Source organism: Artemia franciscana, chromosome 17, assembly GCF_032884065.1.
Source record: "Artemia franciscana chromosome 17, ASM3288406v1, whole genome shotgun sequence".
Classification (NCBI taxonomy): domain Eukaryota; kingdom Metazoa; phylum Arthropoda; class Branchiopoda; order Anostraca; family Artemiidae; genus Artemia; species Artemia franciscana.
Genome location: NC_088879.1, coordinates 29,060,344 through 29,084,236, shown reverse-complemented (window position 1 = coordinate 29,084,236; position 23,893 = coordinate 29,060,344). Strand labels below are relative to the sequence as shown.

Below are 23,893 nucleotides of genomic sequence, written 5' to 3'. Positions count from 1 at the left end.
AAATCTATTGATGAGCAAAAAATAGAAGTGATTCCAGTTGGTCATTCTTGCATATCTCAAGACAGACGTGCTGTATATAGTCTCTGTTTGTCTTCGCAGGGATAAATCGGAAACGCCTATAGGGCCTTTACCTTATAAATTTAAGGGATAAAATCAAGGTTAAATTGAACAGAACGGAATAATTAAGAGAGTATGGACCCAACAACAAATACTTCTGTTTGAATAAAATATATCAAATTTGGAGGGACAAAATGTGAATTGATTTGCATAATAGAACATATTGATTTTTTCTATTCTATTTAAATTTTGGTCTGTAGCGTACGGCGGTGGGCCTTTTCATAATATTGATCTGTTTTGGCATTTGCCCTATGCGTTCCGTAAACAGTCCTTTTAAGATTCCCATTAAAAAACTTAAAGGTCTATCATTTTTCCTTGTTTTTAAAATTTCCCCAAACACATGCAAAACACCTGATAGAGAAATAATATTTGACCAAAAGAAATGGAATATGTGAATGATCTGAACTTCTGCAATATTTTGATTTGAAAATTACAACTGGTAACAAATCAGTCGGCTTTCTTCTTTTTTATTTCTTCTTCTTCTTTTTAGGCTGATTTCCTCATGTTCCATCCAGCTGTGAACATAATATCCAAATTTTTTCAAAGACTCGGCAAAAAGAATTTCAGCTAAGTTTATATACTCTAGTTGAAGACTGCTAAGTTATCCTACCGCAAATGAATTCCTAAATTACCAAAATTACAGCACCTGTCACAGTTCAAAATTGGGCTTCGGTCAAAGCTGTACAATAATTCCTGGTGTTTCACTATTCATCGTATAAACTGTCTAATGGGATTTACGTTCAAACTTTCAAGCTACTTCTGCTAGTTCGACTCGTTTAATTTCTCAAACATGATTTGGTGTGATTCCGATTCAGATAATTGACAAACAGCAATTTCACCCTTGTCTTTCTTCACTGGTTTCTCGCAGATAAATACTTTCGAGTGACTCAGTCGCTCAACTAATCTTCTCTGGTCTATGTTTAAAGAACAAAATTCACTTCAATCGTGTGATTTTTTTTCTGTATCTATCGTATTCTATATTGTTGTGTGGACCAGGACTATTTAATTTACTTAAATAATTTAGTCTGTTCAATCAATTTAGTTTTTGTTTTATTTTCTTGTTTTTCTTTCATCTCCTTTTTGCTCTTCTCTCTGTGAGCAGGTGATTATCTTATTTTTTTTTTTATGGCACTTGGTATTAACCGAGTGACATATAGCAATCGCAAATTCTGTCGGTCTGTCGGTCCCGGTTTTGCTACTTTAAGCACTTCTAGGTAAGCTAGGACGATAAAATTTGGCAGGCGCATTAGGGACCGGACCAAATTAAATTAGAAATAGTCGTTTTCCTTATTTAACCATCGGGGGGAAGTGGGGGGCCGGTTAATTCGGAGAAATAGAAAAAATTAAGTATTTTTAACTTACGAACAGTTTATCAGATCTTAATGAAATTTGATGTTTGGAAGGATATAGTGTCTCAGAGCTCTTATTTTAAATCCTGACCGGATCTGGTGACAATGGGGGGAGTTGGGAGGGGGAAACCTAAAATCTTGGAAAACACTTAGAGTGGAGGGATCGGGATGAAACTTGGCGGGAAAAATAAGCACAAGCCCTAGATACATGATTGACATAACCGGAACGGATCCCCTCTCTTTGGGGTAGTTGGGGGGGGGGGTTAATTCTGGAAAATTAGAAAAAATGAGGTATTTTCAACTTACGAACGGGTGATCGGATCTCAATGAAATTTGATGTTTAGAAGGATACCGTGTCTCAAAGCTCTTAATTTAAATCCTGACCAGATCTGGTGACATTGGGGGGGCCTAAAATCATGGAAAACGCTTAGAGTGGAGGGACGGGATGAAACTTGGTGGGGAAAATAAGCAGAAGTCTTAGATACTTGATTGATATAATTGGAACGGATCCGCTCTATTGGGGGGGGAGGGTTAATTATGAAAAATTAGAAAAAATGGCGTGTTTTTAACTTACGAAGGAGTGATCGGATCTTCATAAAACTTCATATTTAGAAGGATCTCGTAACTTAAATCTCTTATTTTAAATCCCAACCGGATCCAGCATCATTGTGGGGGGCAGTTGGGGTTGGGGACCGGAAATCTTAGAAAATACTTAAAGTGGAGAGATCAGGATGAAACTGGATGGGAAGAATAAAAACAAGTCTAAGATACGTGACTGGAATAACCGGACCGGATCCACTCTCTTTGGTGGAGTTGAGGGGGGGGTAATTGGGAAAAATGAGGTAGCCTATTTGTAACTTATGAACGGGTGACCAGATCTTAATGAAATTTTATATTTAGAAGGATCTTGTGCTTTAAAGCTCTTAATTTAAATTCCGACCAGATCCTGTGACATTGGGGGGGGAGTTGGAGGGGAAAACCGGAATTCTTGGAAAACTTGAAAATTGGGGTATTTTTATCTTACGAATAGGTGATCGGATCTTAATGAAACTTGATATATAGAAGGATCATATGTCTCAGATGCTTCATTTTTGACTCGAATTGGATCCGGGGACACAGGCGGTTGGAGGAGGGAAACAGAAACCTTTGAAAATGCTTAGAGTGGGGAGATCGGGATGAAACTCGATGGGAAGAATAATCACAAGTTCTAGATACGTGAGTGACGTAATTGGAACGGAACCGTTCTCTTTGGAGGAGCTGGGGGGGGGTGTTAATTTGGAAAAATTTGAAAAATTGATGTATTTTTAACTTAAGAACGGGTAACTGGATCTTATTGAAATTTGATATTTAGAAGGAATTCATGTCTCAGAGCTCTTATTTCAAATCTCGACCAGATCTGTTGACATCGGGGGGAGTGGGATGGGGAAATCGGAAATCTTGGAGAACGCTTAGAGTGGAGGAATCGGGATGAAGCTTGGTGGATAGAAGAAGCAAATGTCGTAGATACGTAATTGACGTAACCGTACTGGATTCGCTCTCTTTGGGGGATTTGGGGGGAGGGGTTCAGTGCTTTGGCGAGTTTGGTGCTTCTGGACGTGCTAGGATGATGAAAATTGGTAGGCCTGTCAGGGAGCTGCACAAATTGACTTGATAAAGTCGTTTTCCCAGATTCGACCATCTGGGGGGCTAAAGGGAGAGAAAAAAATTAGAAAAAAATGAGGTATTTATAACTTACGAGTGGGTGATCGGATCTTGATGAATTTTGATATTTAGAAGGACATCGTGACTCAGAGCTCTTATTTTAAATCCCGACGGGCATTAAGCCTCTGATTTTCCTTTCAAATCAACCTATTGATTCTTAGAATTTTGTTAGAACCCATACCGTATGAGCTCTTGGCTCTTAGCTCTTCTTGCTTCGTCACAAGTGCCATATGAGCTCTTAGCTCGTGTTTTCTGAGGAAGTGACTCGTTTGTCTTCTTCCCTTCTTTAAAGGCCAACAAGCCTTTGGAGGGATAGTAGAATGTATTATTTTATGTGTATTTCATGATGAATAATTCTTGTCTTAGTACAGAATACAATCTTCTCTTCATTACAATTTTATTTTTTCTTCTTTGAGCAATCGATTTTTTTCTTTTAAAAAGGAAAAAAGTGATTTTTTTTTTCTTAGATATTAAAAAGTGACCCCCATTAGTCTACCCCCTTCTTTACAGGCCAATGAGCATTTGGGGAATAGGAAAATATAATATTGTTTGTTTACTTGATGATGAATAAATCTTATCTTATCTAAAAAGACAAAAAAGAAAACATATTATTTATCCTAGATACGCCATTTTATTTTCAAAGCCTTAGGGTCAAGGTAGCCATGCTTGTTGCAATTTCTATCGCCTTATTCAAGGACAAATTGGTCTTGGTGAATCGAGTTTTCACGATTCACGATTCATCGTTTGTTTTTGTTTTTGTTTTTTTTTTTTTTTTTTTTTTTTGACACTATCATTTGAAATTTCCAGTATCATTTGAAATTTTTCAACACTTTTCAACGACTTCAAGAAAAATATTCCCGAACGTTTACATATCTTCTAGCAAAGATATCTATGGGGCGCATGTTTTTCCCTAATATAGGTAATTCACTTTCCAAGCAGGAATCCCAGAACTTTCAAGATCAGTTAACTAAGTCTCTTCTTTAGTACTTGTTGCGCTGTCAGAGTCAACATATGCAGTGGCTTAACCATGTTAGTTTTAACTACAATTTCAATTTTAGCTTTGAGCCGTGGACTTGCACAAAAGCATGAGTAAGTTCCACATTTTTTAAAATAAGTGTATGATATGGGGCAAGTGAATTACTTTTTTCATCTTACCAGTGACCTCAAAATGAAGCCTAAAAATGATCAGACAGCGTAATATAAGCTGTTATCCACAAAACCCTGAATCGTTTTTCCATTAAATATATCTATTTATATTTATTAGAGGTTATTACTGAATAACATGAAATTAATCGTCATTATACATGCAGACTGGGTATTATTAATGTACCCAGATAAATCAAGTTGTCTATTAAACATAAATTTTTACCTACTCTCTTGCTAACTTTACTTGAGTCACAAAATAAGCGGGACGAAAGCTCTTCCTTGCGCACGGACGGAGCAAACGGAAGAACTACACATGGTGTGGTCACCGGCCTGAGACCTTTCAGTGATCAGCTGCCCTGAATCCAACTGATAATTGTGCCAGTAAAACTGTCTAATTATCTTAAGGTCTTTTTTGATAGTTTTAGTTCACGTCTCAGTTTTTCTACTGGATTTTTAATAAGTGCCTTTTTACAAGACTGTCGATCTGCTTCAACATAAGTAGCTGAAGCACCGCGGACAAAGTCCGTAGATATTATCCCTGACGTCCAGTTCAAATCGCACCCCTGGTCGATATAGTCATTCGATTGGAAGTCTCGTAGGCATAATCAAAGCATTTGCCTCAAGCTTTGATGATCGAGTTTAGCAAGTGGAAATACTATAGATTCTTTCACTGGCCTATTATTACGAATAAATTCTGCTGCATTTGTGAATAATTTAACCACTTTTGTAGACAAAATTGGGTAGACAAAATAGTCCTTACAATTTGGTGACCAAACCACAGAATTCGCATTCTTTTTTAGCCTTTTCTTGTCAAATTGGCCGAGTGACGTCTGAACACATTAATTGATCGCTGGTTTGACGTCATTTCATCAGCTTTTCTTGAAAAAAGTAAGTGAGAACACAGCCTAAGATTCCAAAAACTCTGGTAAAATACGAAACATGTCACATTGTTGGTTTTTTCTTTCGATCAAGAGTAGATTCTGATCCACGACTACAAAGAGGAAACACTAGCTTCAGTCCTGTTGTCCAATCATTTGTAAAATCCCCTATAATATCTCAGAATTCTCAATAAATTGCTGATGAGCTCGACTGAACATGATATCTAATAATTCTGAATCTATTATCGAATAAATTCACCTAGATGTCTCCTTGCTTTTATCCTGTCAGATTCTCTTTCGTGCTAGTATTGTTGATACTAACTCTTTTATGCTACTATACACCTGAAATCCTCTGAAGCGAGAGGTATTCAAATTTTTAAAAGAGTCCAACGCAACATATGTTCTCTGTTTACTGGTTTTATCATATAGAACGGACGGTCGTAGAAGCTTGGCCCTATCTAGTGTGAAGTCGAAATTTTTTGATAGCCGTTTTTGGCAGTACAGTCGAAAGCACTGAAAAACTCATCTCTGGGGCTGAAATCCTCCGTGAGGGACAATAGTCTAAGGCCAAGATATATAGAAATTTTCCATAAGAGACCGAGAGTCCATACATATATTTTGATAAAAGGTGGACATGTTATAATTTGTCGTAATTAGTGTAAAACAAGGATTTTTCAATCTGTATGATTTAAGTGCTCAAATTTTGGTTCCTTCCCCAGTCTCTTAGCTGCCCATTAGTCTATTGACTAATGGCTATTCTAGAATAACTCAAGAAATGATCCTAGATGATTAAGTTTGATTATTTAACATTTTCAATTTCTAAGTATGACTACCCAAGATTGAAAGAGGTGAATTACGTATTTGAGAAATAGTGTTTGATTTTCAAAATAAAGGGTTTGTAAGAATTTTGAGCTTGTTATTTGTAACTATGAGGCTAACCTTGCTGCCCAAAATCAAAACAAGCAATGTGCTTGTTTCACAAATGGCTGACCTTGCTATAAGTATTGTACGAGGATTTTTAATCTATGTGATTGATGGGCCACCAGTTTTCGTCGCAGTTTTTCAAGTCTTATTCCTCTCAAATAAATAGAAACACCATCTAGATACATTAAATTTGACTTTAACTGTTTAATAATTTGTTTCTTCAATTAAACATAAATTCCCCTAGATTGTTTTTTTTTTGGGGGGGGGTTGAGGGGTGGCAACGTCACATTTGTTCGTGACAACTTTTGTTTGGCATTAAGCATTATTGAAGGTTTGGTTTAGTTTTACCTTTTTAAAATGATCATTATTTTCATCACTATTATATTCCTTTTAGTTTCCATTCCTTTCAGATCTAGATTGCCTATGCTAAATCTTCGATTAAACAATCTATTTGATGTTCAAATGAGCTCAAATAACCCTCTAGCCTCTGTGGGAGGGATTTTAGAGCTGTAGCACAACCGTTAATTGTAATAATTTCTATCTTACTAAGTTCAATTTCGCTCTTCAATGTAATTTAAATTCTTATGGGGTTCCAAATCTTGTACAAGCTAATTTATCTTTGTTTTAATTCTAGATTGGGGCTTTACTTTTCATAAAAATTTTGTATTTTTTTAAAGTTAATTTTGTATAACGAGGATCGAACCCTATGTTTTTTTCATACGAAAATACCTGGGCATTACCAACTCAAAATACAGACACTTGCTTCGTATTAACAAGTGTGTCATTGCTAACTCACCTCGTTTCATGTTTCTTGACCACTTCAACTTAGTAGTTACCACCGCCACTAAAAAAAATTGGGTGTTAGTACAATTCATGCTAATCAGCTTTCAAAAGGGGGGGGGGGGTAAATCTCAATCCCAAAGCTAAGAAATATATCAAGAAAGTTTTATTTTCAGGGATGGCAGCTTTGGGTACAGGAAACTTTTTGAGGGGCACGAAACATAAATAAATATTTCGGTAAATATGAAAAATACTAGGGGAAAATATAAAAAGATCGAGATATTGGTTTGAGTTTGAGAGGGGGAAGGGCATGGAACCAAAGCCCTTTTCCCTCCTGTGTATGTGTCTGATTCTACTTGCTTGAATTAGTAATGTAATTTTGAAGGTGATTTAGTTTGCTTAGGTTTATTTTCTTCCTTGTTCTGAAGTCATTAAAATATCCTTGTGGAAATTGTACTGCTAAAGCGACTTCATATACGAAATCGGAAGCAGTCGAAATCCTTGACATTGTAGATTCTCCTCTTTTTTATGGCAAACATGGTTAACTGACAGGTATAATGTTCGATTTGATTTGTTTCCTCTTTTTTTGATTTTTTCCTCTTTTCTAGAACTGTGCAACCTTACAAGGCTTTTTTATGCGGATTATTTTTCCACTGGTGATTTGAATTATGCTAGAATTTATCCATATAGCCTATCAGTAAAACAGTCTCAATTAAATAGCATCTTAACTGTATATTTCTCATAACTCGGTTGCTTTTTTTAATATTAATTGCTATTGGATAAGTTCAAAAAGGGGACACGTGGGATCACCCTTGATGAGTTTAAAATATAAAGACGTTTGGCGACTTTTTTTCTAACTCAAGACTTCTGGGGAGTTCTTTCCCATGATTTTTCTTTTGCTGCAATTTCATTATGTCTAAAAGTTGAACTTGCCTTCTTGAGTTCTGTAAGGTCAGAGCTTGCTGTTCTATCAGATTTTTTCATCTTGAATTAATTTTGGTATTTCGTCTACTAGTGACGTATAATATTTTGGTGTTGAATAACAAAGTTCAAAACTGTCGATATTGTAAAAAAAAATATCCGTCCAACGCTTCGGCATTGTTCAACAGAACTGAATGCTGGGAGTTTATATCTTAATTTTTGTAAGTAGGCAATTGTTTTGTGTACTTTTTGTAATTAATTAACTTTTTGACATACTATTTCCATTGCCATTAGAAAAATGGCTGTCTCTAAGTTTCGTTAAATAAAAAAAAAATTAACGGAAAGTAAAGACCAACATTAAAACTTAAAACGAACAGAAATTATTACTTATATGAAAACTGTTACCCCCCTCTTCAACACCTTGTTCTTCAAGCTACAGTTTTTCAAAAAAAAAAATCAAAAAAAGCTAATTGTTGATCTAATTAAACGACCCTTGTGTTTCAGGAGTCTTTTTTGTAAATAATTGTGACAAAATTTAAACTTTAGCGCAAAGAGCAAGGTGTTGAGGAGGGGAAAACCCACCTCATTTTTCAACTATGCTGAAGAAAAAAGCTATCAAAAATTTTGATCGGACGATCTTGGAAAAAGTGGGATGGAGGGGGCCTAGTTGCCCTCTGATTTTTTGGTCACTTGAAAGGGCCAATAGTACTTTTTATTTCCGTTAGAATGAGCCCTCTCTCGACATTTTAGGCCCACTGGGTTGACAAGATTACCCCTAAAAAAAAAGAAACAAATAAACACACATCTGTGATCTTTCTTCTGGCAAAATTTACAACATTCCACATTTTTGCAGATATGAGTTTGAAACCTCTACGGTAGGATTTTTTTGATACATTGAATCTGATGGTGTGATTTTCATTAACATTCTAACACTGTGAGGGGGTCTTTGCCCTTTTTTGGAAAATCAGACAAGTTTTCTCAGGTTCGTAGCTTTTGATGGGTAAGACTAAACTTAAAGGAACTGATATATTTGGAATCGGCGTATTAAGCCAATTCTTTTGATAGATTTATCGGTATCAAAATTTCCGTTTTTCAAAGTTTCGGTTACTATTGAGCTGGGTCGCTCCTTACAGTTTGCTACCACGAACTGTTTGATTACCCTGCAAAATCCAAACAGAAATCATTGAAATATTGATCGTTTTTTCTGTGTTACCAAAAGTATTGTATTCATAAAACTTTACAGTTTCATGATATGTGGTTAAACAAATAGAAGAGGTTTTCAAATAAAGTAAGGAGCAAGTTTAGAAACTAAAACAAATATAAATTGCTCTGTATATAAGGGGGACTGCCCCCTTCTCAACACTTTGCTCATTAAACAAAAGTTTTTTAGTGCTTTAAAAATCTTATATTTCCCATTGCAAATTTTAAAAACATTGAAAAAAGCCAAACTTCGCAGTAAATAGTTAGGAGCCATTGAGGAGACAGTCCCCTTCATATAAACAAAAATCTGTTCAAATATGTTTCAAATCTGTTCCTTGCTTCCATTTGAAAAGCTCTTGTTTAATTTAATTTTTGATTGTTTTCCAAATCATACCCAGGCCTAAGCAAGACATAATTTGAGGGACCGGTCCGTTAAATCCCTCATTAATTGCTTTTAAAATGTTTAAATCAGATAGTGTACGTTGATTAGAACCGTTCTACGTTTAAATTTGTAATATCAATTTTGGATGAAATTTGAATACACTTAAAAATAGGCGGTGAATGGTAATTTTGGTAAAAATTCCTTGTTAATATTACTACTAAAGAATTCCGGTTTGATGAAAAGGAGTATTATTGTTAGTATGGATGGAAATTCTTTGAGACTTTGATCTTCTACATAGCTGAAGCCATCACAACCTCTACAAGAGGATTTTCTTATCAATAAACACAATGCATACATTTTCTCTAAAAAAAAACATTAAAGTAATTCACACAAATAGAAAAGAAAATCACATCAGTTAAAATTGCTTAAAACTAACTTACTAGTAGTATTTGCCATCCCAAAGAAGTTTCCTGGTGGACCTGATGATGACCTGCTTTGCCTTTTCCACCTCTATGCTGGTAGATATAGGAATGTAACATTGTTGCTGTGTAGAGAGACCATTTAACTCATTACTACTCCCACCCTACCTCTTTCAACATTTAAGCGAAACCTCGAGAAGAGTAAGCAGTTTGTCCATTAAAATGTTATTTTTGGGAATCTACCCTACCGTTAACCTAAACAATTACTCACCCCCTCTCATTATAACTGATACGCAATTACAATCACCAAACGTAGCCTAATTTAATTACAAATAAAGCGAATCAACTTGGTTGAATCCAGGGCTGCCACCGTGTGGCATCACTCCTTTTGCAACTGGGAAGCCTAAAATATAGTTATTGACACTTTTAAATCAATTAGCTACTCATAATTGTAAATTGATTGCAAATTCATCCTCTTTGGGATAAAGTCGTAGTTTGGTTACCTAAAATGGCAGAAAAAAAGACTTTCCCCTGACCTAATCTTTATGGTCACTTAAAAAAGAGCTATAAATTTACGTTTGAATGAGCTCCCTCCCAATTTTCTTGGACCTTAAGCTTGATACAATGACCCCTGAGAAAAACTAAAATAAATAAATGTGCATCGACGATATTTCTTCTGAAAAAAAACGAAATTCCACACTTTGAAGATTGGAGCTTGAAACCTCTATGGTAGGGTTCTCTGATATGATGTATCTAATAAAGGGATCTTCAATAAGATCGATTGCTTTTTTGGAGGTGTTTCCCTTTTTTCCAAAAATTAGGCAAATTTTCAATAAACTGAAAGAAATTTATATATTAAGTATCAGTATAAAAAGCCAATACTTCCGTTTTAGTAATTGTCATGAGAATTGCAGTTCTAGTTTTGGTGAATATTGATCCAAGTCACTTTTAATTCCAGTTTTTTTATCACAAATTATTTGATAAGATTCTCTTATGACGAACTTTTTTTTACCTGTTAATTTTATTTAGTTGAATAGGACAATAAAAACAACGAGGGTTAATTTGACAGCTCAGTAGTAAGTTTAAATTTTGTTTTTCATTCGCTATTCTATTTTTTTGAAAATTTTATGTCTGAAAATATTAGGGATTTAAATTCGAGAGGGCGATTGTCCTGTTTTAAAAGAGGCACATTTTACACGGCTGTTATAAAATCAAAACGTGGCATCTATGCAGGCAGGACGATTTTTGAGCATTTATACTCCTTCTGTAAACTATTCTAAGGCGTAGAAAATTGCACAAGGACAGGTTCACATCTGTTATAATCTACGGAAGCAGTAAATCTTTGTGTAATTTTTGTTTGAGTTTGATTTTCTTCTAAGATTAAATACATTATAATTAAATATATTATTGATGAAACAAATTGATCCCTTTACCAGGAATCCTTGTCGTTTAAAATTTCCTGTATTTTGTTCCATTTTGCGTGCAATTTAATTATTCTTTTTATTTGACAGTTTTTTCCTAAAAGCATTTAAAAATAAACTTATTCCTACCAAGAAATTTCATGAAATATATTTCCTTTCACACAACCACCAATGATATTTTGGCGTTTGGTCACCTCCCCCCGGAAAATTTTCTGCCGGCGCCCTTGTTATCTGTAGCACATAACCACAACTAATAATATCACAAGATGACGCAAAGTCAACACTCTAACATTAATTTAATAAGGAGTGAAAAGTCTCCCTTGTATTTTTTGGCTGCCACTTTATACGGAGGGGGTGGACACAAGAGCTGATCTAGAGCAAATTGGGGGTGAATGTGACAAGGGTGCCAAAATTTTACCAAATTAATTAGTCTATTTAAAAAAAGACTGAAAAATAGAAAAGAGAGGGGAGTCCTCCCGGCCCACCTGAATCCACCAGTAGGTGGACATAGAAAATTTGAAGGAGGTCTGTTTAATTGGAGATCAAAAGTTCAAGCGTCATTTTGAGGATCTTAAGATTTTGAATAGAATCCGCATCACTACGGCTTATTTTTCATCCAAGTACCCTTATACTCCCTTCCCTGGGAACTGGGATCAAAACTTTGAGCTAGTCATTTTTGTCAGAATAGTCGGATGGTCGAATAAATATATCTCTGGGGATAATATAACAAAGGCAACCCCAGTGGTAGGTGCCACAAAATATCAAATTGCTCACCGCTTACAGATTGTATCTAGTCTTAATTAGCAGCTTGGCTTCAAGCTTTAGAGATGGTTTCTTAGGCCAAGGGGTGACAAAAGATTTTGTTTGTGGATGCGGGCTTGAGAGTGTTTTCCGATTGGCTTGCAACTTATATCTTTGAGTGGTTGGAGCAAGAAGAGTTCGAAGCACAGGATTTGTTTTTTAATATTAGTTTTAGGAAATGGAGCTTCAAAAAGGATAAAATAGTTTTTTCTCCCTGAGCAGCTTGACACTAAAGTCCATAAGGATACTGGGCCAAGAAAACCCTAATGTACACAGATGCCAATCTTCAGATATTAACAATCTAACAGATATTAATACAATTTAGAAAAGAATCCCAAAATAATGTTTAAAAAATAATCAGCAAGCATCTATCCATAAATAATGAAATAAATAGAGTCCGATGATAAAACAGATAACTTTGCTCAAACTATTATTTACTTCAAGAGGATTTTTGGGGTAAATGATTTTATTTTTGATATATTTTGGGTGTTGGTGATGCTTTATAGGTTGGGAAAAAATGGCCTAAGGAACTGTTTCTAAGAAGGTTTTCTTATGCGTGTCAGCCACTAGTTTACACGTGTCCCGAGTTGCGCTCAATTCAATTAATTCATCATTACTCACTCATATGCATATAGAAAATATTATTTGACACCCCTCCTATATGAAAATAGTGGTAACATCCAAAGCATCATTACTTTCTAATGAACCTAATTCCATTACACTAAGTCTTGGGAAAGGTCGAGTATCACGTAGTAATACTTCGAATTTGAAATAATAAACTTTAGGTCAGATAATTGTTTTCCAATGGTACACAAATAATTGTTTTGCCATGGTACATTGAGATCTTTCAGAAATTAAGTAAAAACAGTTCTTCTTTTAAAAAAAGGAGAAACGTTAAAACATACAGATGATGCGTAAAATCTGAAGTCTTGGTTGAAGACGAGGTAAACCTGGTCTTGCGTTAAACGTGAAGTCTAACGTCTAAAGCATGAGTATTTTTTAATTCCACTATGATTACTTTCTTCTTCCCATATGCCATTCCTGATATATTTCATACATAGCATCTCCATGACGAGGATACGCATAGTATTTATTTGTCGCTGCCCCTCCTCTCTATGTTAAAGTTCAAGACTCACTTGCTTTCCCCGAAACTCAAACACTCCTTCGAGCAAAGGTTTACATCAATACTTTGCTGCGGATAGATTTTAGTCCGACAAGGGCTTATATTACCAGAACTTTTAGTTCGATTGGAGGCCAAAATAGTGAGCCTCGACAACCTCCACTCTCATCTTCATTTGAAAATTTCAGATGAGCCTCCCCCTCCCTTTCAATGCTCCCTGTAAGTTTCAATTCGATACCCACAGCCGTTCTCAAAATATCGCGTATATGCTATTTTGATAGCCGTCCTTATATGAAGGGCTTCACAAAAATCACAAAAACCAATTTTCTACATAGCCAATTTTCTTTTGATGTGGGATGACCCGCAAAAATCTAAAGGTTTTAATTGTAAAATCAGTTAATGGCTTCATAGCAACATTAATATATTGTTAATGCTCAATAAGTGATTTGAAAACAGACATTAGTTTTCTGAAGTTAATTGTTTCTCTTTATAAGAATTAAATAAAAAAACAAGTTTTTTCAACTGAAAGTAAGGAGTGACATCAAAACTTAAAACGCACAGAAATTACTTCGTATATGAAAGAGGCTGCTTCCTCATCAACGCCCCGCTCTTTACGCTAAAGTTTGACTCTTTCTCTCAATTCTTCTTTCTAAAACAGTAAAAAACTTTAGCGTAAAGAGCGGGGCGTTGATGAGGAAGCAGCCTCTTTCATATACGAAGTAATTTCTGTGCGTTTTAAGTTTTGATGTCACTCCTTACTTTCAGTTGAAAAAACTTGTTTTTTTTATTTAATTTCTGAACGTTTTTGAATCAATGCATGTTTTGATTTTGGCTCTCTGCAGAGGAATAATCAAAACGAAATTTGCATATTTTTTTTTTGGCTCAATGGCTTTCTCATAATTTTGATTAACTTGTTGCCCCTCCCACGGGGACTGTGGGGGAGTAAGTCGTCCCCAAAGACATAGTTATAAGGTTTTTCGACTACGCTGAATAAAATGGCTATCTCAGAATTTTGATCCGTTGACTTTGGGAAAATAATTAGCGTGGGAGGGGGCCTAGGTGCCCTCCAATTTTTTTGGTCACTTAAAACGGGCACTAGAACTTTTCATTTCCGTTAGAATGAGCCCTCTTGCAACATTCTAGGACAACTGGGTCGATACGATCACCCCTGGGGAAAAAAAAAAAAAAAAAAAACAAATAAACACGCATCCGTGATCTGCCTTCTGGCAAAAAATGCAAAATTCCACATTTTTGTAGATAGGAGCTCGAAACTTCTACAGTAGGGTTCTCTGATACGCTGAATCTGATGGTGTGATTTTCGTTAAGATTCTATGACTTTTAGGGGGCGTTTCCCCCTATTTTCTAAAATAACGCAAATTTTCTCAGGCTCGTAACTTTTGATGGGTAAGACTAAACTTGATGAAACTTATATATTTAAAACCAGCATTAAAATGCGATTCTTTTGATGTAGCTATTGGTATCAAAATTCCATTTTTTAGAGTTTTGGTTACTATTGAGCCGGGTCGCTCCTTACTACAGTTCGTTACCACGAACTGTTTGATACCTACAACGGTACCTAAAAGCCTTAAGCTCATCAAAATTATTAACAATGTACAGTGAGAAAAAGAAAGATAGAAAATTCCTTTCCTTTATTGGTCAATTAGGGTGAATTTCAATGCATGGTTAATGGAATAAACCGTTCACATTGAGTTGCTAAGGTTCTTGTGCTAATCTTAAAATTTTGTCACAGAATTTATCACCATGACCTAACTAGAGCTGTCAAAAAGTAGGCCTAAAAATTATACGAAACAGATAGCTTATTGTTGTGAAACAAAAATACTAACTTGAGATGTCACCATATTTTGGAATAAATAAGATTCAACCAAAGTAACAAACTCTTAAAAAGTTCGATCCTGTTTAAATGCTATATATTTAAATCTTCACCAAAGTCTCAGTAGTTTTCTCTGTTTAAAAGAGCCCCCTCACTAAAAGCACAAGTTTCGACCAATCGTGACCCAAAATTAAATCTGATGGAAAAAATGTAAACCCTTGGAATTGCCATGGCCAAAAACCTTGTACATGAAACTTACAGTCTTGAACAACAAGGAAAATCACTTTTTGTACGAGTCTCCAATGATACGAGGTATATCACCTAAGGGCAGTGTCTTCCAACGCAGAATGTAAAGAAATTTACAAAAGGGGAGCAGAAACTAAATAATACAAACATTTTAAAACGTATAAACAAAATTAGTCAAAACAAATGAGTGTATGTTCTCTATAAGACATTAGGCTTCTATTTCAGAAGAATTAATAATAAAACTACTCATCAGCTTTAATTATTGAAACGCTTGCGTCTTAAGCTTCTAATCCAAATTATGAACGATAAATTTGACAAACAGTCCATAAAGTTCTAAGCGTTTCGGAACATTGTTCTCCACCAAAGCGAGAAAAAGGGATTAAGTGCCAGATAAATTTCACACCATATAACCAAGAAGAGTTTTCTTGCGATAAAACATCATTTCCAGAATATATGTCAACACTTTGGAAACTTTTCTCAATAGTTTCTAAAAACGACCGCAGTAAGTAGATTAGTTTTTTATAACTCTAATCAAAAAAAAGAAATCTCTTTGTTTGGATTTCTTTATGGTTTGTAAGTTTATTGGAAGATGAGATATCAAAATAAGGAAAAAAATAACATCATGACTGGTTTTATCTTAAAACTTTCCTTTGAGAAATCTAATATTACCCTAGGATCACACCTAATGAGATTTTAAAATTACTGAACTTTAACCGATGCTACTTTGAGCCAATCAGAACATTTTGTAGATTCTTAGGCCAATCTGAAAATTCTGTGAAAAATCAGATTGGCTGATATTAGCACTAACTAAGTCCCAATGTTAGTAAAATAAAATTGTAAATTGTCCTTTACACAAGCACTCCAGGATTTCTCATCCCCAATTTTATATCCCTAAATATTCCAAAATAGTAAAGGGCAATAATGCTCGGTCCAACACCAGTACCAAAAAACTGATTTTAGTTTTACTGTTCCAAATGTTAACGACTACGAAATTTAAACACAAACGCCAATTTAAATAATCAGATTTTAAGTTCACTGTTCTTGGTACTTAAAGGCCTATAAAAAAGAAAGCGAGTAACTTCTAAAAGTGGAAACTGGCTCTAGTGTCGGCAAAAAGGAACCATCAACGCCATCTAGGAATTACGGACACCTGATTTTTTCACGCATTGCAACCTTTTCTATGTCAAGGACTGAGATCAAACACTCATTATTACAGAAGTTTTACCAACTACACAAATTAGATTAATTATTCGTATTATTACACAAAAAGCGCTAAGTATCGCCAAACGCTAGATGGTGTTAAGGGTTTTTGTCAACATTAGTCGACTAAGAAGATTTTTACCACAGACTTGCCAACAAAAACATTAAAATTCGACGTTTAAGAATCGTCTCTTGAACAAGCACGTTTGTCGGGGGAGGGGCATTATGGTCGGTACGAAAAGAAATCTAAAAATTTTCAAATTTCTGGACGCCGATTATACGAAATATCGAATATCTTTTGTTGTCCCCCCCCCCAAAAAAAAATTGTGAACTGTTCTTGCGTACGTACCGGCACTTGAATTTACGGATCTAGAAATTAATTGTAAAAACGAAACCACTGCATTTAAGAACGATATTTTAAAGTACAAGACTCTTGAGGCTTCCAATTTTCCACTCTACTGGAATTTCTGGTCTAATTTTTCTAGTTCACTTTACTTGGTTTTCCAACTAAACTTAAGCACTATTAGGATTTCAGTAAAATTCTTTTTATGTGATCTTAATCAACAGCATTAATTCGAAAATCTACCAAAACAATTTCCTGGGGTGCCTCTTTATTGCTACCAAAAGTCTATTGTAAGGCTTTCTCGAAACAGAAACTAAGTTAGGATATTTATTTGATAGCTCATTTGCTAGAAAACAACTGTATTGAGAAAGTTTAGATGTTAGAAAGCGAGTTTGTCTCTAGGTGCGTCACATCTGTAAAGGGATCACAGCACCCATGGGATGCGCCCTCTCTAGAGGAGAAGGATCTCCCGTCAGTCTATTCTTCTTGATCATAGCTTTTAAAACTTTTCATGCTTTTAGCTTAAAAGTCAAACTTCTTAGAATTCTCAATTCTAAGTTTTACTGGAAATGCAAAGTTTAATTTTTTTAATGAAATATGGTTTTGTATCATAAATAAATTAGTTTTGTAATCAGTACTTGAACTAAACAAAGTTTCTCAAAGTTACATTGCTCTTAAAATGAAGTTAACTTAAATCTAAACTAAAATTAAATACAAAAAAAAAGTTTTTTTAACTGCAATTAAGGAGCGATATTAAAACTTAAAACGAACAGAAATTATTCCGTATATGAAAGGGTTTTCCCCTCCTCAACGCCCTGCTCGTTACGCTAAAGTTTGACTCTTTGTCACAACTCTACTTTTTAAAACAATAAAAAAAAACTCCTCCCACAACCCACCCCCATCCCAATGCGATGAAGTCCCCCTGAAAACGTCTGTACACTTCATAATAACCATTACTGTAAATAGGCAACGGTCAAAATTTGTAACTTGCAGCCCCTCCCCCGGGGACTGTGGGGGATTAAGTTGTCCCCAAAAACATAGCTATAAGGTTTTTGACTAAGTTGAACAGAATGGCTATCTCGATATTTTGATCCCGTAACGTTGGGGGAAAATGTGCGTGGGAGGAGGCCTAGGTGCTCTCCAGTTTTTTGGTCACTTAAAAAGGATACTAGAACTTTTAATTTCCTTTGAGCCCTCTCGCAACATTCTAGGACCACTCGCTCTTTACGTTAATTTTTGCCTTTTTACGGAGCGAGGGGAGCTGCCTCTGCTCAACAGCTCGCTCTTTACGCTAATGTTTGCCTTTTTGCGGAGTGAGGGGAGCTGCCTCTGCTCAACAGCTCGCTCTTTACGCTAATTTTTGCCTTTTTACGGAGTGAGGGGAGCTGCCTCTGTTAACAGCTCGCTCTTTACGCTAATTTTTGCCTTTTTACGGAGTGAGGGGAGCTGCCTCTGCTCAACAGCTCGCTCTTTACGCTAATTTTTGCCTTTTTACGGAGTGAGGGGAGCTGCCTCTGCTCAACAGCTCGCTCTTTACGCTAATTTTTGCCTTTTTACGGAGTGAGGGGAGCTGCCTCTGTTAACAGCTCGCTCTTTACGCTAATTTTTGCCTTTTTACGGAGTCTGGGCAGCTGCCTCTGCTCAACAGCTCGCTCTTTACACTAATTTTTACCTTTTTACGGAGTGAGGGGAGCTGCCTCTGCTCAACAGCTCGCTCTTTACGCTAATATTTGCCTTTTTACGGAGTGAGGGGAGCTGCCTCTGCTCAACAGCTCGCTCTTTACGCTAATTTTTGCCTTTTTACGGAGCGAGGGGAGCTGCCTCTGCTCAACAGCTCGCTCTTTACGCTAATTTTTTCCTTTTTACGGAGTGAAGGGAGCTGCCTCTGCTCAACAGCTCGCTCTTTACGCTAATTTTTGCCTTTTTACGGAGTGAGGGGAGCTGCCTCTGCTCAACAACTCGCTCTTTACGCTAATTTTTGCCTTTTTACGGAGTGAGGGGAGCTGCCTCTGCTCAACAGCTCGCTCTTTACGCTAATATTTGCCTTTTTACAGAGTGAGGGGAGCTGCCTCTGCTCAACAGCTCACTCTTTACGCTAATTTTTGCCTTTTTACGGAGTGAGGGGAGCTGCCTCTGCTCAACAGCTCGCTCTTTACGCTAAATTTAGCCTTTTTACCCCGATTTTTTCAGAACAACTCCTGAAACACGAGGGTCATTTAATTAGAATAAGAAACTTGTTAAGGTACTAAAAAACTTTAGCATGAAGAGCGAAGTATTGAGGAGGAGGCAGTTCTCCCCAAATACGGAATAATTTTGGTTCATTTTATGTTTTAATTTTGCTCTTTACTTTCAATTGAAAAAATCTTTTCATTTATTTAATTCTGTTAAGAATGAGGGTGGGGCGGGGTAATGGGATACTTGAGGAGTAATTATCCACGTTTTGCCAAAATCGTGCATAAGATAATCCTTGCATAATTTCACTTCAAACAAGACGCAACAAACTTACCTTCAAAAGTTCACAGAGAGGGAGCAGGTCTATCAATCCTAGAGATTAATTCTGATAATCTTACAAATCCCAACTGAGAAGTGCTCTAAATACCTTCCTTTCTGCTAGAATCCACAGAAAGCGACATTGATTATTCCATGGACGTTATCCATTCTATTTTCCTATGTAAGGTCCACTTTGAATGCTTTACGGTTGAGCTTGTCAAAACCCTTTGACACAAAAGACAGCAATAGCTTCAAGGATCGCTTAAATTAATTAATAATTGATCCTGCGTTTAATTAATTCTACAAATCCCAACTGAGAAGTACTCTAAATACCTTCCTTTCTGCTAGAATCCAAATAAGGCGACATTGATTATTCCATGGGCGTTATCTTCTATTTTCCTGTGTAAGGTCCATTTTAATGCTTTACGCTTTTTGCGGTTGAACTTATCAAAACCCTTTAACGTAAAAGAAAGCAAAAGCTTTAAGGACCGCTTATTTTAATTAATAACTCGCTATTGCTGTGGTTTGAGACTCTTTATCCGTGAGGACAGGAGTTCGAGTCCTGGTGTCACTGGTTACTGTGCTTGAACAGAGGTCAGTAGTGTGACTCCATAAGCTAGGTCAGAGTTGAAGCAGCTCTAAATGGTTCCCTGGAGAAACATGGGGGAACAGTAAAGGGAGTCAACATTGAGGGTGTGCGAAAGCTCAGGATGGCCGGCCCTCAACCCCCAATTGCACTTCCCGGATGAAGGGCTATTAAATGGAGATTAGCAACTCCGGTAGAGACTGTAAAATCCAATGCTGTATTCTTTTTGTGTATTACTATGAAAAGCAGATTATTCATAATCCCTAACTATTTGGCAAAATTGGGATAGGAATGAAATTTGGGCCATAGCAATTATCTAGACATGAAACGCACCGTCCCAAGTCGAAGTCAAATTCCAAGAAACTAAATAATAATCCTTGAATTAAAAAATGTAAATTTTATGACCTTTCGCCAAGACTTCACTAAGCTAGGATTTATTAGTTTGCTACGTCAGCTGGTGAGAACGACAAGTAAGAATAGATATATTAGTTTGAATAAGCTATGGTAAGAAGAATTTCAGAAAAATCATATGAATAAATTGTAATTTTAGCACAACTTTTCCCATTACAATACTGGTCTTACAATACAAATCCCCGACTACTACTCCTATGACAGCTACTCCTACGACTTAACATGTGCTACGAATAGTCTTATCATTCTGCAGCTACAACCCGTACAAAACATGCTACAACCACAATTATACTTACCACAGCTACAATTATCTAATACTATCTATGTCCATTATTAATAAACCTCATTAACCACTAAAATTAATGATATAGATATAGAATATGTTAAATGGTAAATGAACAAAGATTATTGTTAAAATACCAAAGTTTTCAGCAAAAGCAAAGAGTGATACTACGCTTAAAATGAGCAGAATTTTTATTATGTATATGAGGAGGTTTGCCCCCTCGTTAATACCTCACTCTTTACACTAAAGCTTTAATTTTGTCCCAATTCTTTAAGATTGACCCCTGAATCACAAAGGCTGTAGAATAAATAGTTGAAATTACTAAAAATACTTTAGCGTAAAGAACGAGTTATATATATATACTAGCTGTTGGGGTGGCGCTTCGCGCCACCCCAACACCTAGTTGGTGGGGGCGCTTCGCGCCCCCCCCAAGCCCCCCCGCGCGCGTAAGTCGTTACGCGCCATAATAGTTACGCGCCATTGTAGTTGTGTCCCTATGTCCCACCTGTGAATATAGATAGATATATATATATGGTTTTAACTACGTAAAACTTGCGAATATACAACATTCTTTGCTGTCCCATTGTCTTTGCATATAAATAGATTGTCAGGTTTACCGACTCTTGAACATGCAACATATAATGGTCCATGGGAAAACAATCTGTATTCAGATCTATACCTCATGATTCTAATGATTGCCCTTGAGCTTTGTTGATGGTGATTGCTAATCGACCATTCCCTGTCCCGGTGTCCCGGTCGTCATTTACATCCCCCTGTTTCCCCCGGTGTCCCCGTTGTAGTTGTGTCCCTGTGTCCTGGTCGTCATTTATATTCCCTGTGTCCCGGGTCCCGGTCGTCATTTGTATCCCGGTGTCCCGGTCTGTATATACATTCGTTTTTTAGTTTTGTTTTTCTCCTTTATTTTTTTCCTTTTTTTTTCTTTTTTAGCTTATTTAGATTTTTAGATTTTTTAGTTTTTTTATTAGTTTTTAGTTTTTTTTTCTTTTTAGTTTTTTTGTCCCGGTCGTCATTTATATCCCCCTGTTTCCCCCGGTGTCCCCGTTGTAGTTGTGTCCCTGTGTCCCGGTCGTCATTTATATTCCCTGTGTCCCGGTCGTCATTTGTATCCCGGTGTACCGGAGTTGTGTCCCTGTGTCCCGGTCGTCATTTATATTCCCTGTGTCCCGGGTCCCGGTCGTCATTTGTATCCCGGTGTCCCGGTCTGTATATACATTCGTTTTTTAGTTTTGTTTTTCTCCTTTATTTTTTTCCTTTTTTTTTCTTTTTTAGCTTATTTAGATTTTTAGATTTTTTAGTTTTTTTATTAGTTTTTAGTTTTTTTTTCTTTTTAGTTTTTTTGTCCCGGTCGTCATTTATATCCCCCTGTTTCCCCCGGGTCGTCATTTATACTCCCTGTGTCCCGGTGCTTTGTTGATTGCTAATCGAACATTCCTTTTGTCCTGGTCGCTTTCTCTTTGAGTGTCGTCATTTATTTTTTTCTTTTTTAGTTCTTTTAGTTTTTACCTTTTTTAGTTTTTTTTAGTTTTTAGTTTTTTTAGTTTTTTACCTTTTTTTAGTTTTTTTAGTTTTTTTTAGTTTTTTAGCTTTTTTATTTTTTTTATTAGTTTTTAGTTTTTTTGTAGTTTTTGCCTTTTTTTAGTTTTTTTAGTTTTTTAGCTTTTTTATTAGTTTTTAGTTTTTTTTGTAGTTTTTGCCTTTTTTTAGTTTTTTTAGTTTTTTAGCTTTTTTATTTTTTTTATTAGTTTTTAGTTTTTTTTGTAGTTTTTGCCTTTTTTTTCTCTTTTGAGTGTCGTCATTTATTAGTTTTTTCCTTTTTTTTTTTAGTTTTTTATTGGTTTTTACCTTTATTTTAGCTTATTTTTCAGTTTTTTCCTTTTTTTTAGTTTTTTTTATTTTTTATTTTTTTTTAGTTTTTTACCTTTTTTTAGTTTTTTTAGTTTTTTAGCTTTTTTACTTTTTTTATTAGTTTTTAGTTTTTTTTGTAGTTTTTGCCTTTTTTTAGTTTTTTCAGTTTTTTTTTTAGTTTTTTATTGGTTTTTACCTTTATAGTTTTTTTAGTTTTTTAGCTTTTTTATTTTTTTTATTAGTTTTTAGTTTTTTTTGTAGTTTTTGCCTTTTTTTAGTTTTTTCAGTTTTGACGTCACCTGATCCAGTTTTTTCAGGTGACGTCACCTGACACATCCATCCATCCATCCACAGACAACTTATTTTTATATATATAGATATATATATATATATATATATATATATATATATATATATATATATATATATATATATATATATATATATATGTTTTTAACTACGTAAAACTTGCGAATATACAACATTCTTCGCTGTCCCATTGTCTGTACATACAAATAGATTGTCAGGTTTACCGACTCTTGAACTTGCAACAGATAATTTTCCATGGGAAAAACAATCCGTTTTCAGATCTATACCTCATTATTCTAATGTTTGCCCTTGAGCTTTGTTGATGGTGATTGCTAATCAAACATTCCCTGTGTCCCCATCGTCATTTATATATCCCCCCTGTGCGCCCCGGCGTCCCCGTTGTAGTTGTGTCCATGTGTCTCAGTCGTCATTTATAGTCGACAAACATGACGTCAGTCGACACACAAACATGACATCAGTCGACACACACGTCCCAGTCGTCATTTGTGTCCCAGTGTCCCAGTCTGTAATTTCTCTTTGAGTGTCCCGGTCGTCATTTATATTCCCTGTGTCCCGGTCTGTATGTACATTCGTTTTTGAATTGGTATATCTTCTATATATATAAAAATAAGTTGTCTGTCTGTGGATCAGGTGACGTCATGTTTCTGTGTCGACTGACGTCATGAAGTTAGTTGTCGTCATTTTTGCTATGACGGTGACGTCATTAAATATATTTAAGACATATATGTTCACGTAGAAATCTATTAATGTTTAAGTTTAAAATGACTGATGAACTTACAATGGCAAAAGCCGATGAAGATGCTCAAAGAGTCTATGCCAAAAAACTTGCTGCTGATAGAGAAAGTCAGAAAAGAAAGCGTGCCGAGGAATCAAAAGAACAGCAAGGAAACAGGCTTGAGGCTAAAGAACGCAAAACCGCGCAGTTAGATGAAGATCCACCTGGACAGCGAGAGTCAAAACATATCAAAACTGAAAATGATAGCGATGATGATTGGGTTTGGGATTTTGACTTGGATAAGGTCATCAATGCCTACCAGATTTTAGTTAAAAAAACAAAGGTTCGGCGATATGTATTTCATAGTGAAGCTGAAAAATAAAGAAGAAAAAGAAAACTGAAAAAAGAAAAAATGTAAAAAACTAAAAAATAC

At 35.7% G+C, this 23,893-nt stretch overlaps 1 protein-coding gene across 3 annotated transcripts in view; it reads left to right on the top strand.

Annotated features, from left to right (window-relative positions):
* The first annotated feature begins 3,831 nt into the window (after nt 1-3,831).
* The window catches only part of LOC136038117 (glycine receptor subunit alpha-2-like), a 121,027-nt gene continuing 100,965 nt past the window's right edge, over nt 3,832-23,893 (top strand). Inside the window, exon 1 of one of the 3 annotated variants that reach the window (XM_065721137.1) lies at nt 3,832-4,256. In XM_065721137.1, the coding sequence (XP_065577209.1) occupies nt 4,195-4,256 (62 nt within the window). In that variant the 5' untranslated portion in view covers nt 3,832-4,194. Of the gene's footprint in view, nt 4,257-10,852; nt 10,894-23,893 lie in introns of those variants that run through there. The other 2 variants (XM_065721138.1, XM_065721139.1) reach the window with 2 other exon arrangements.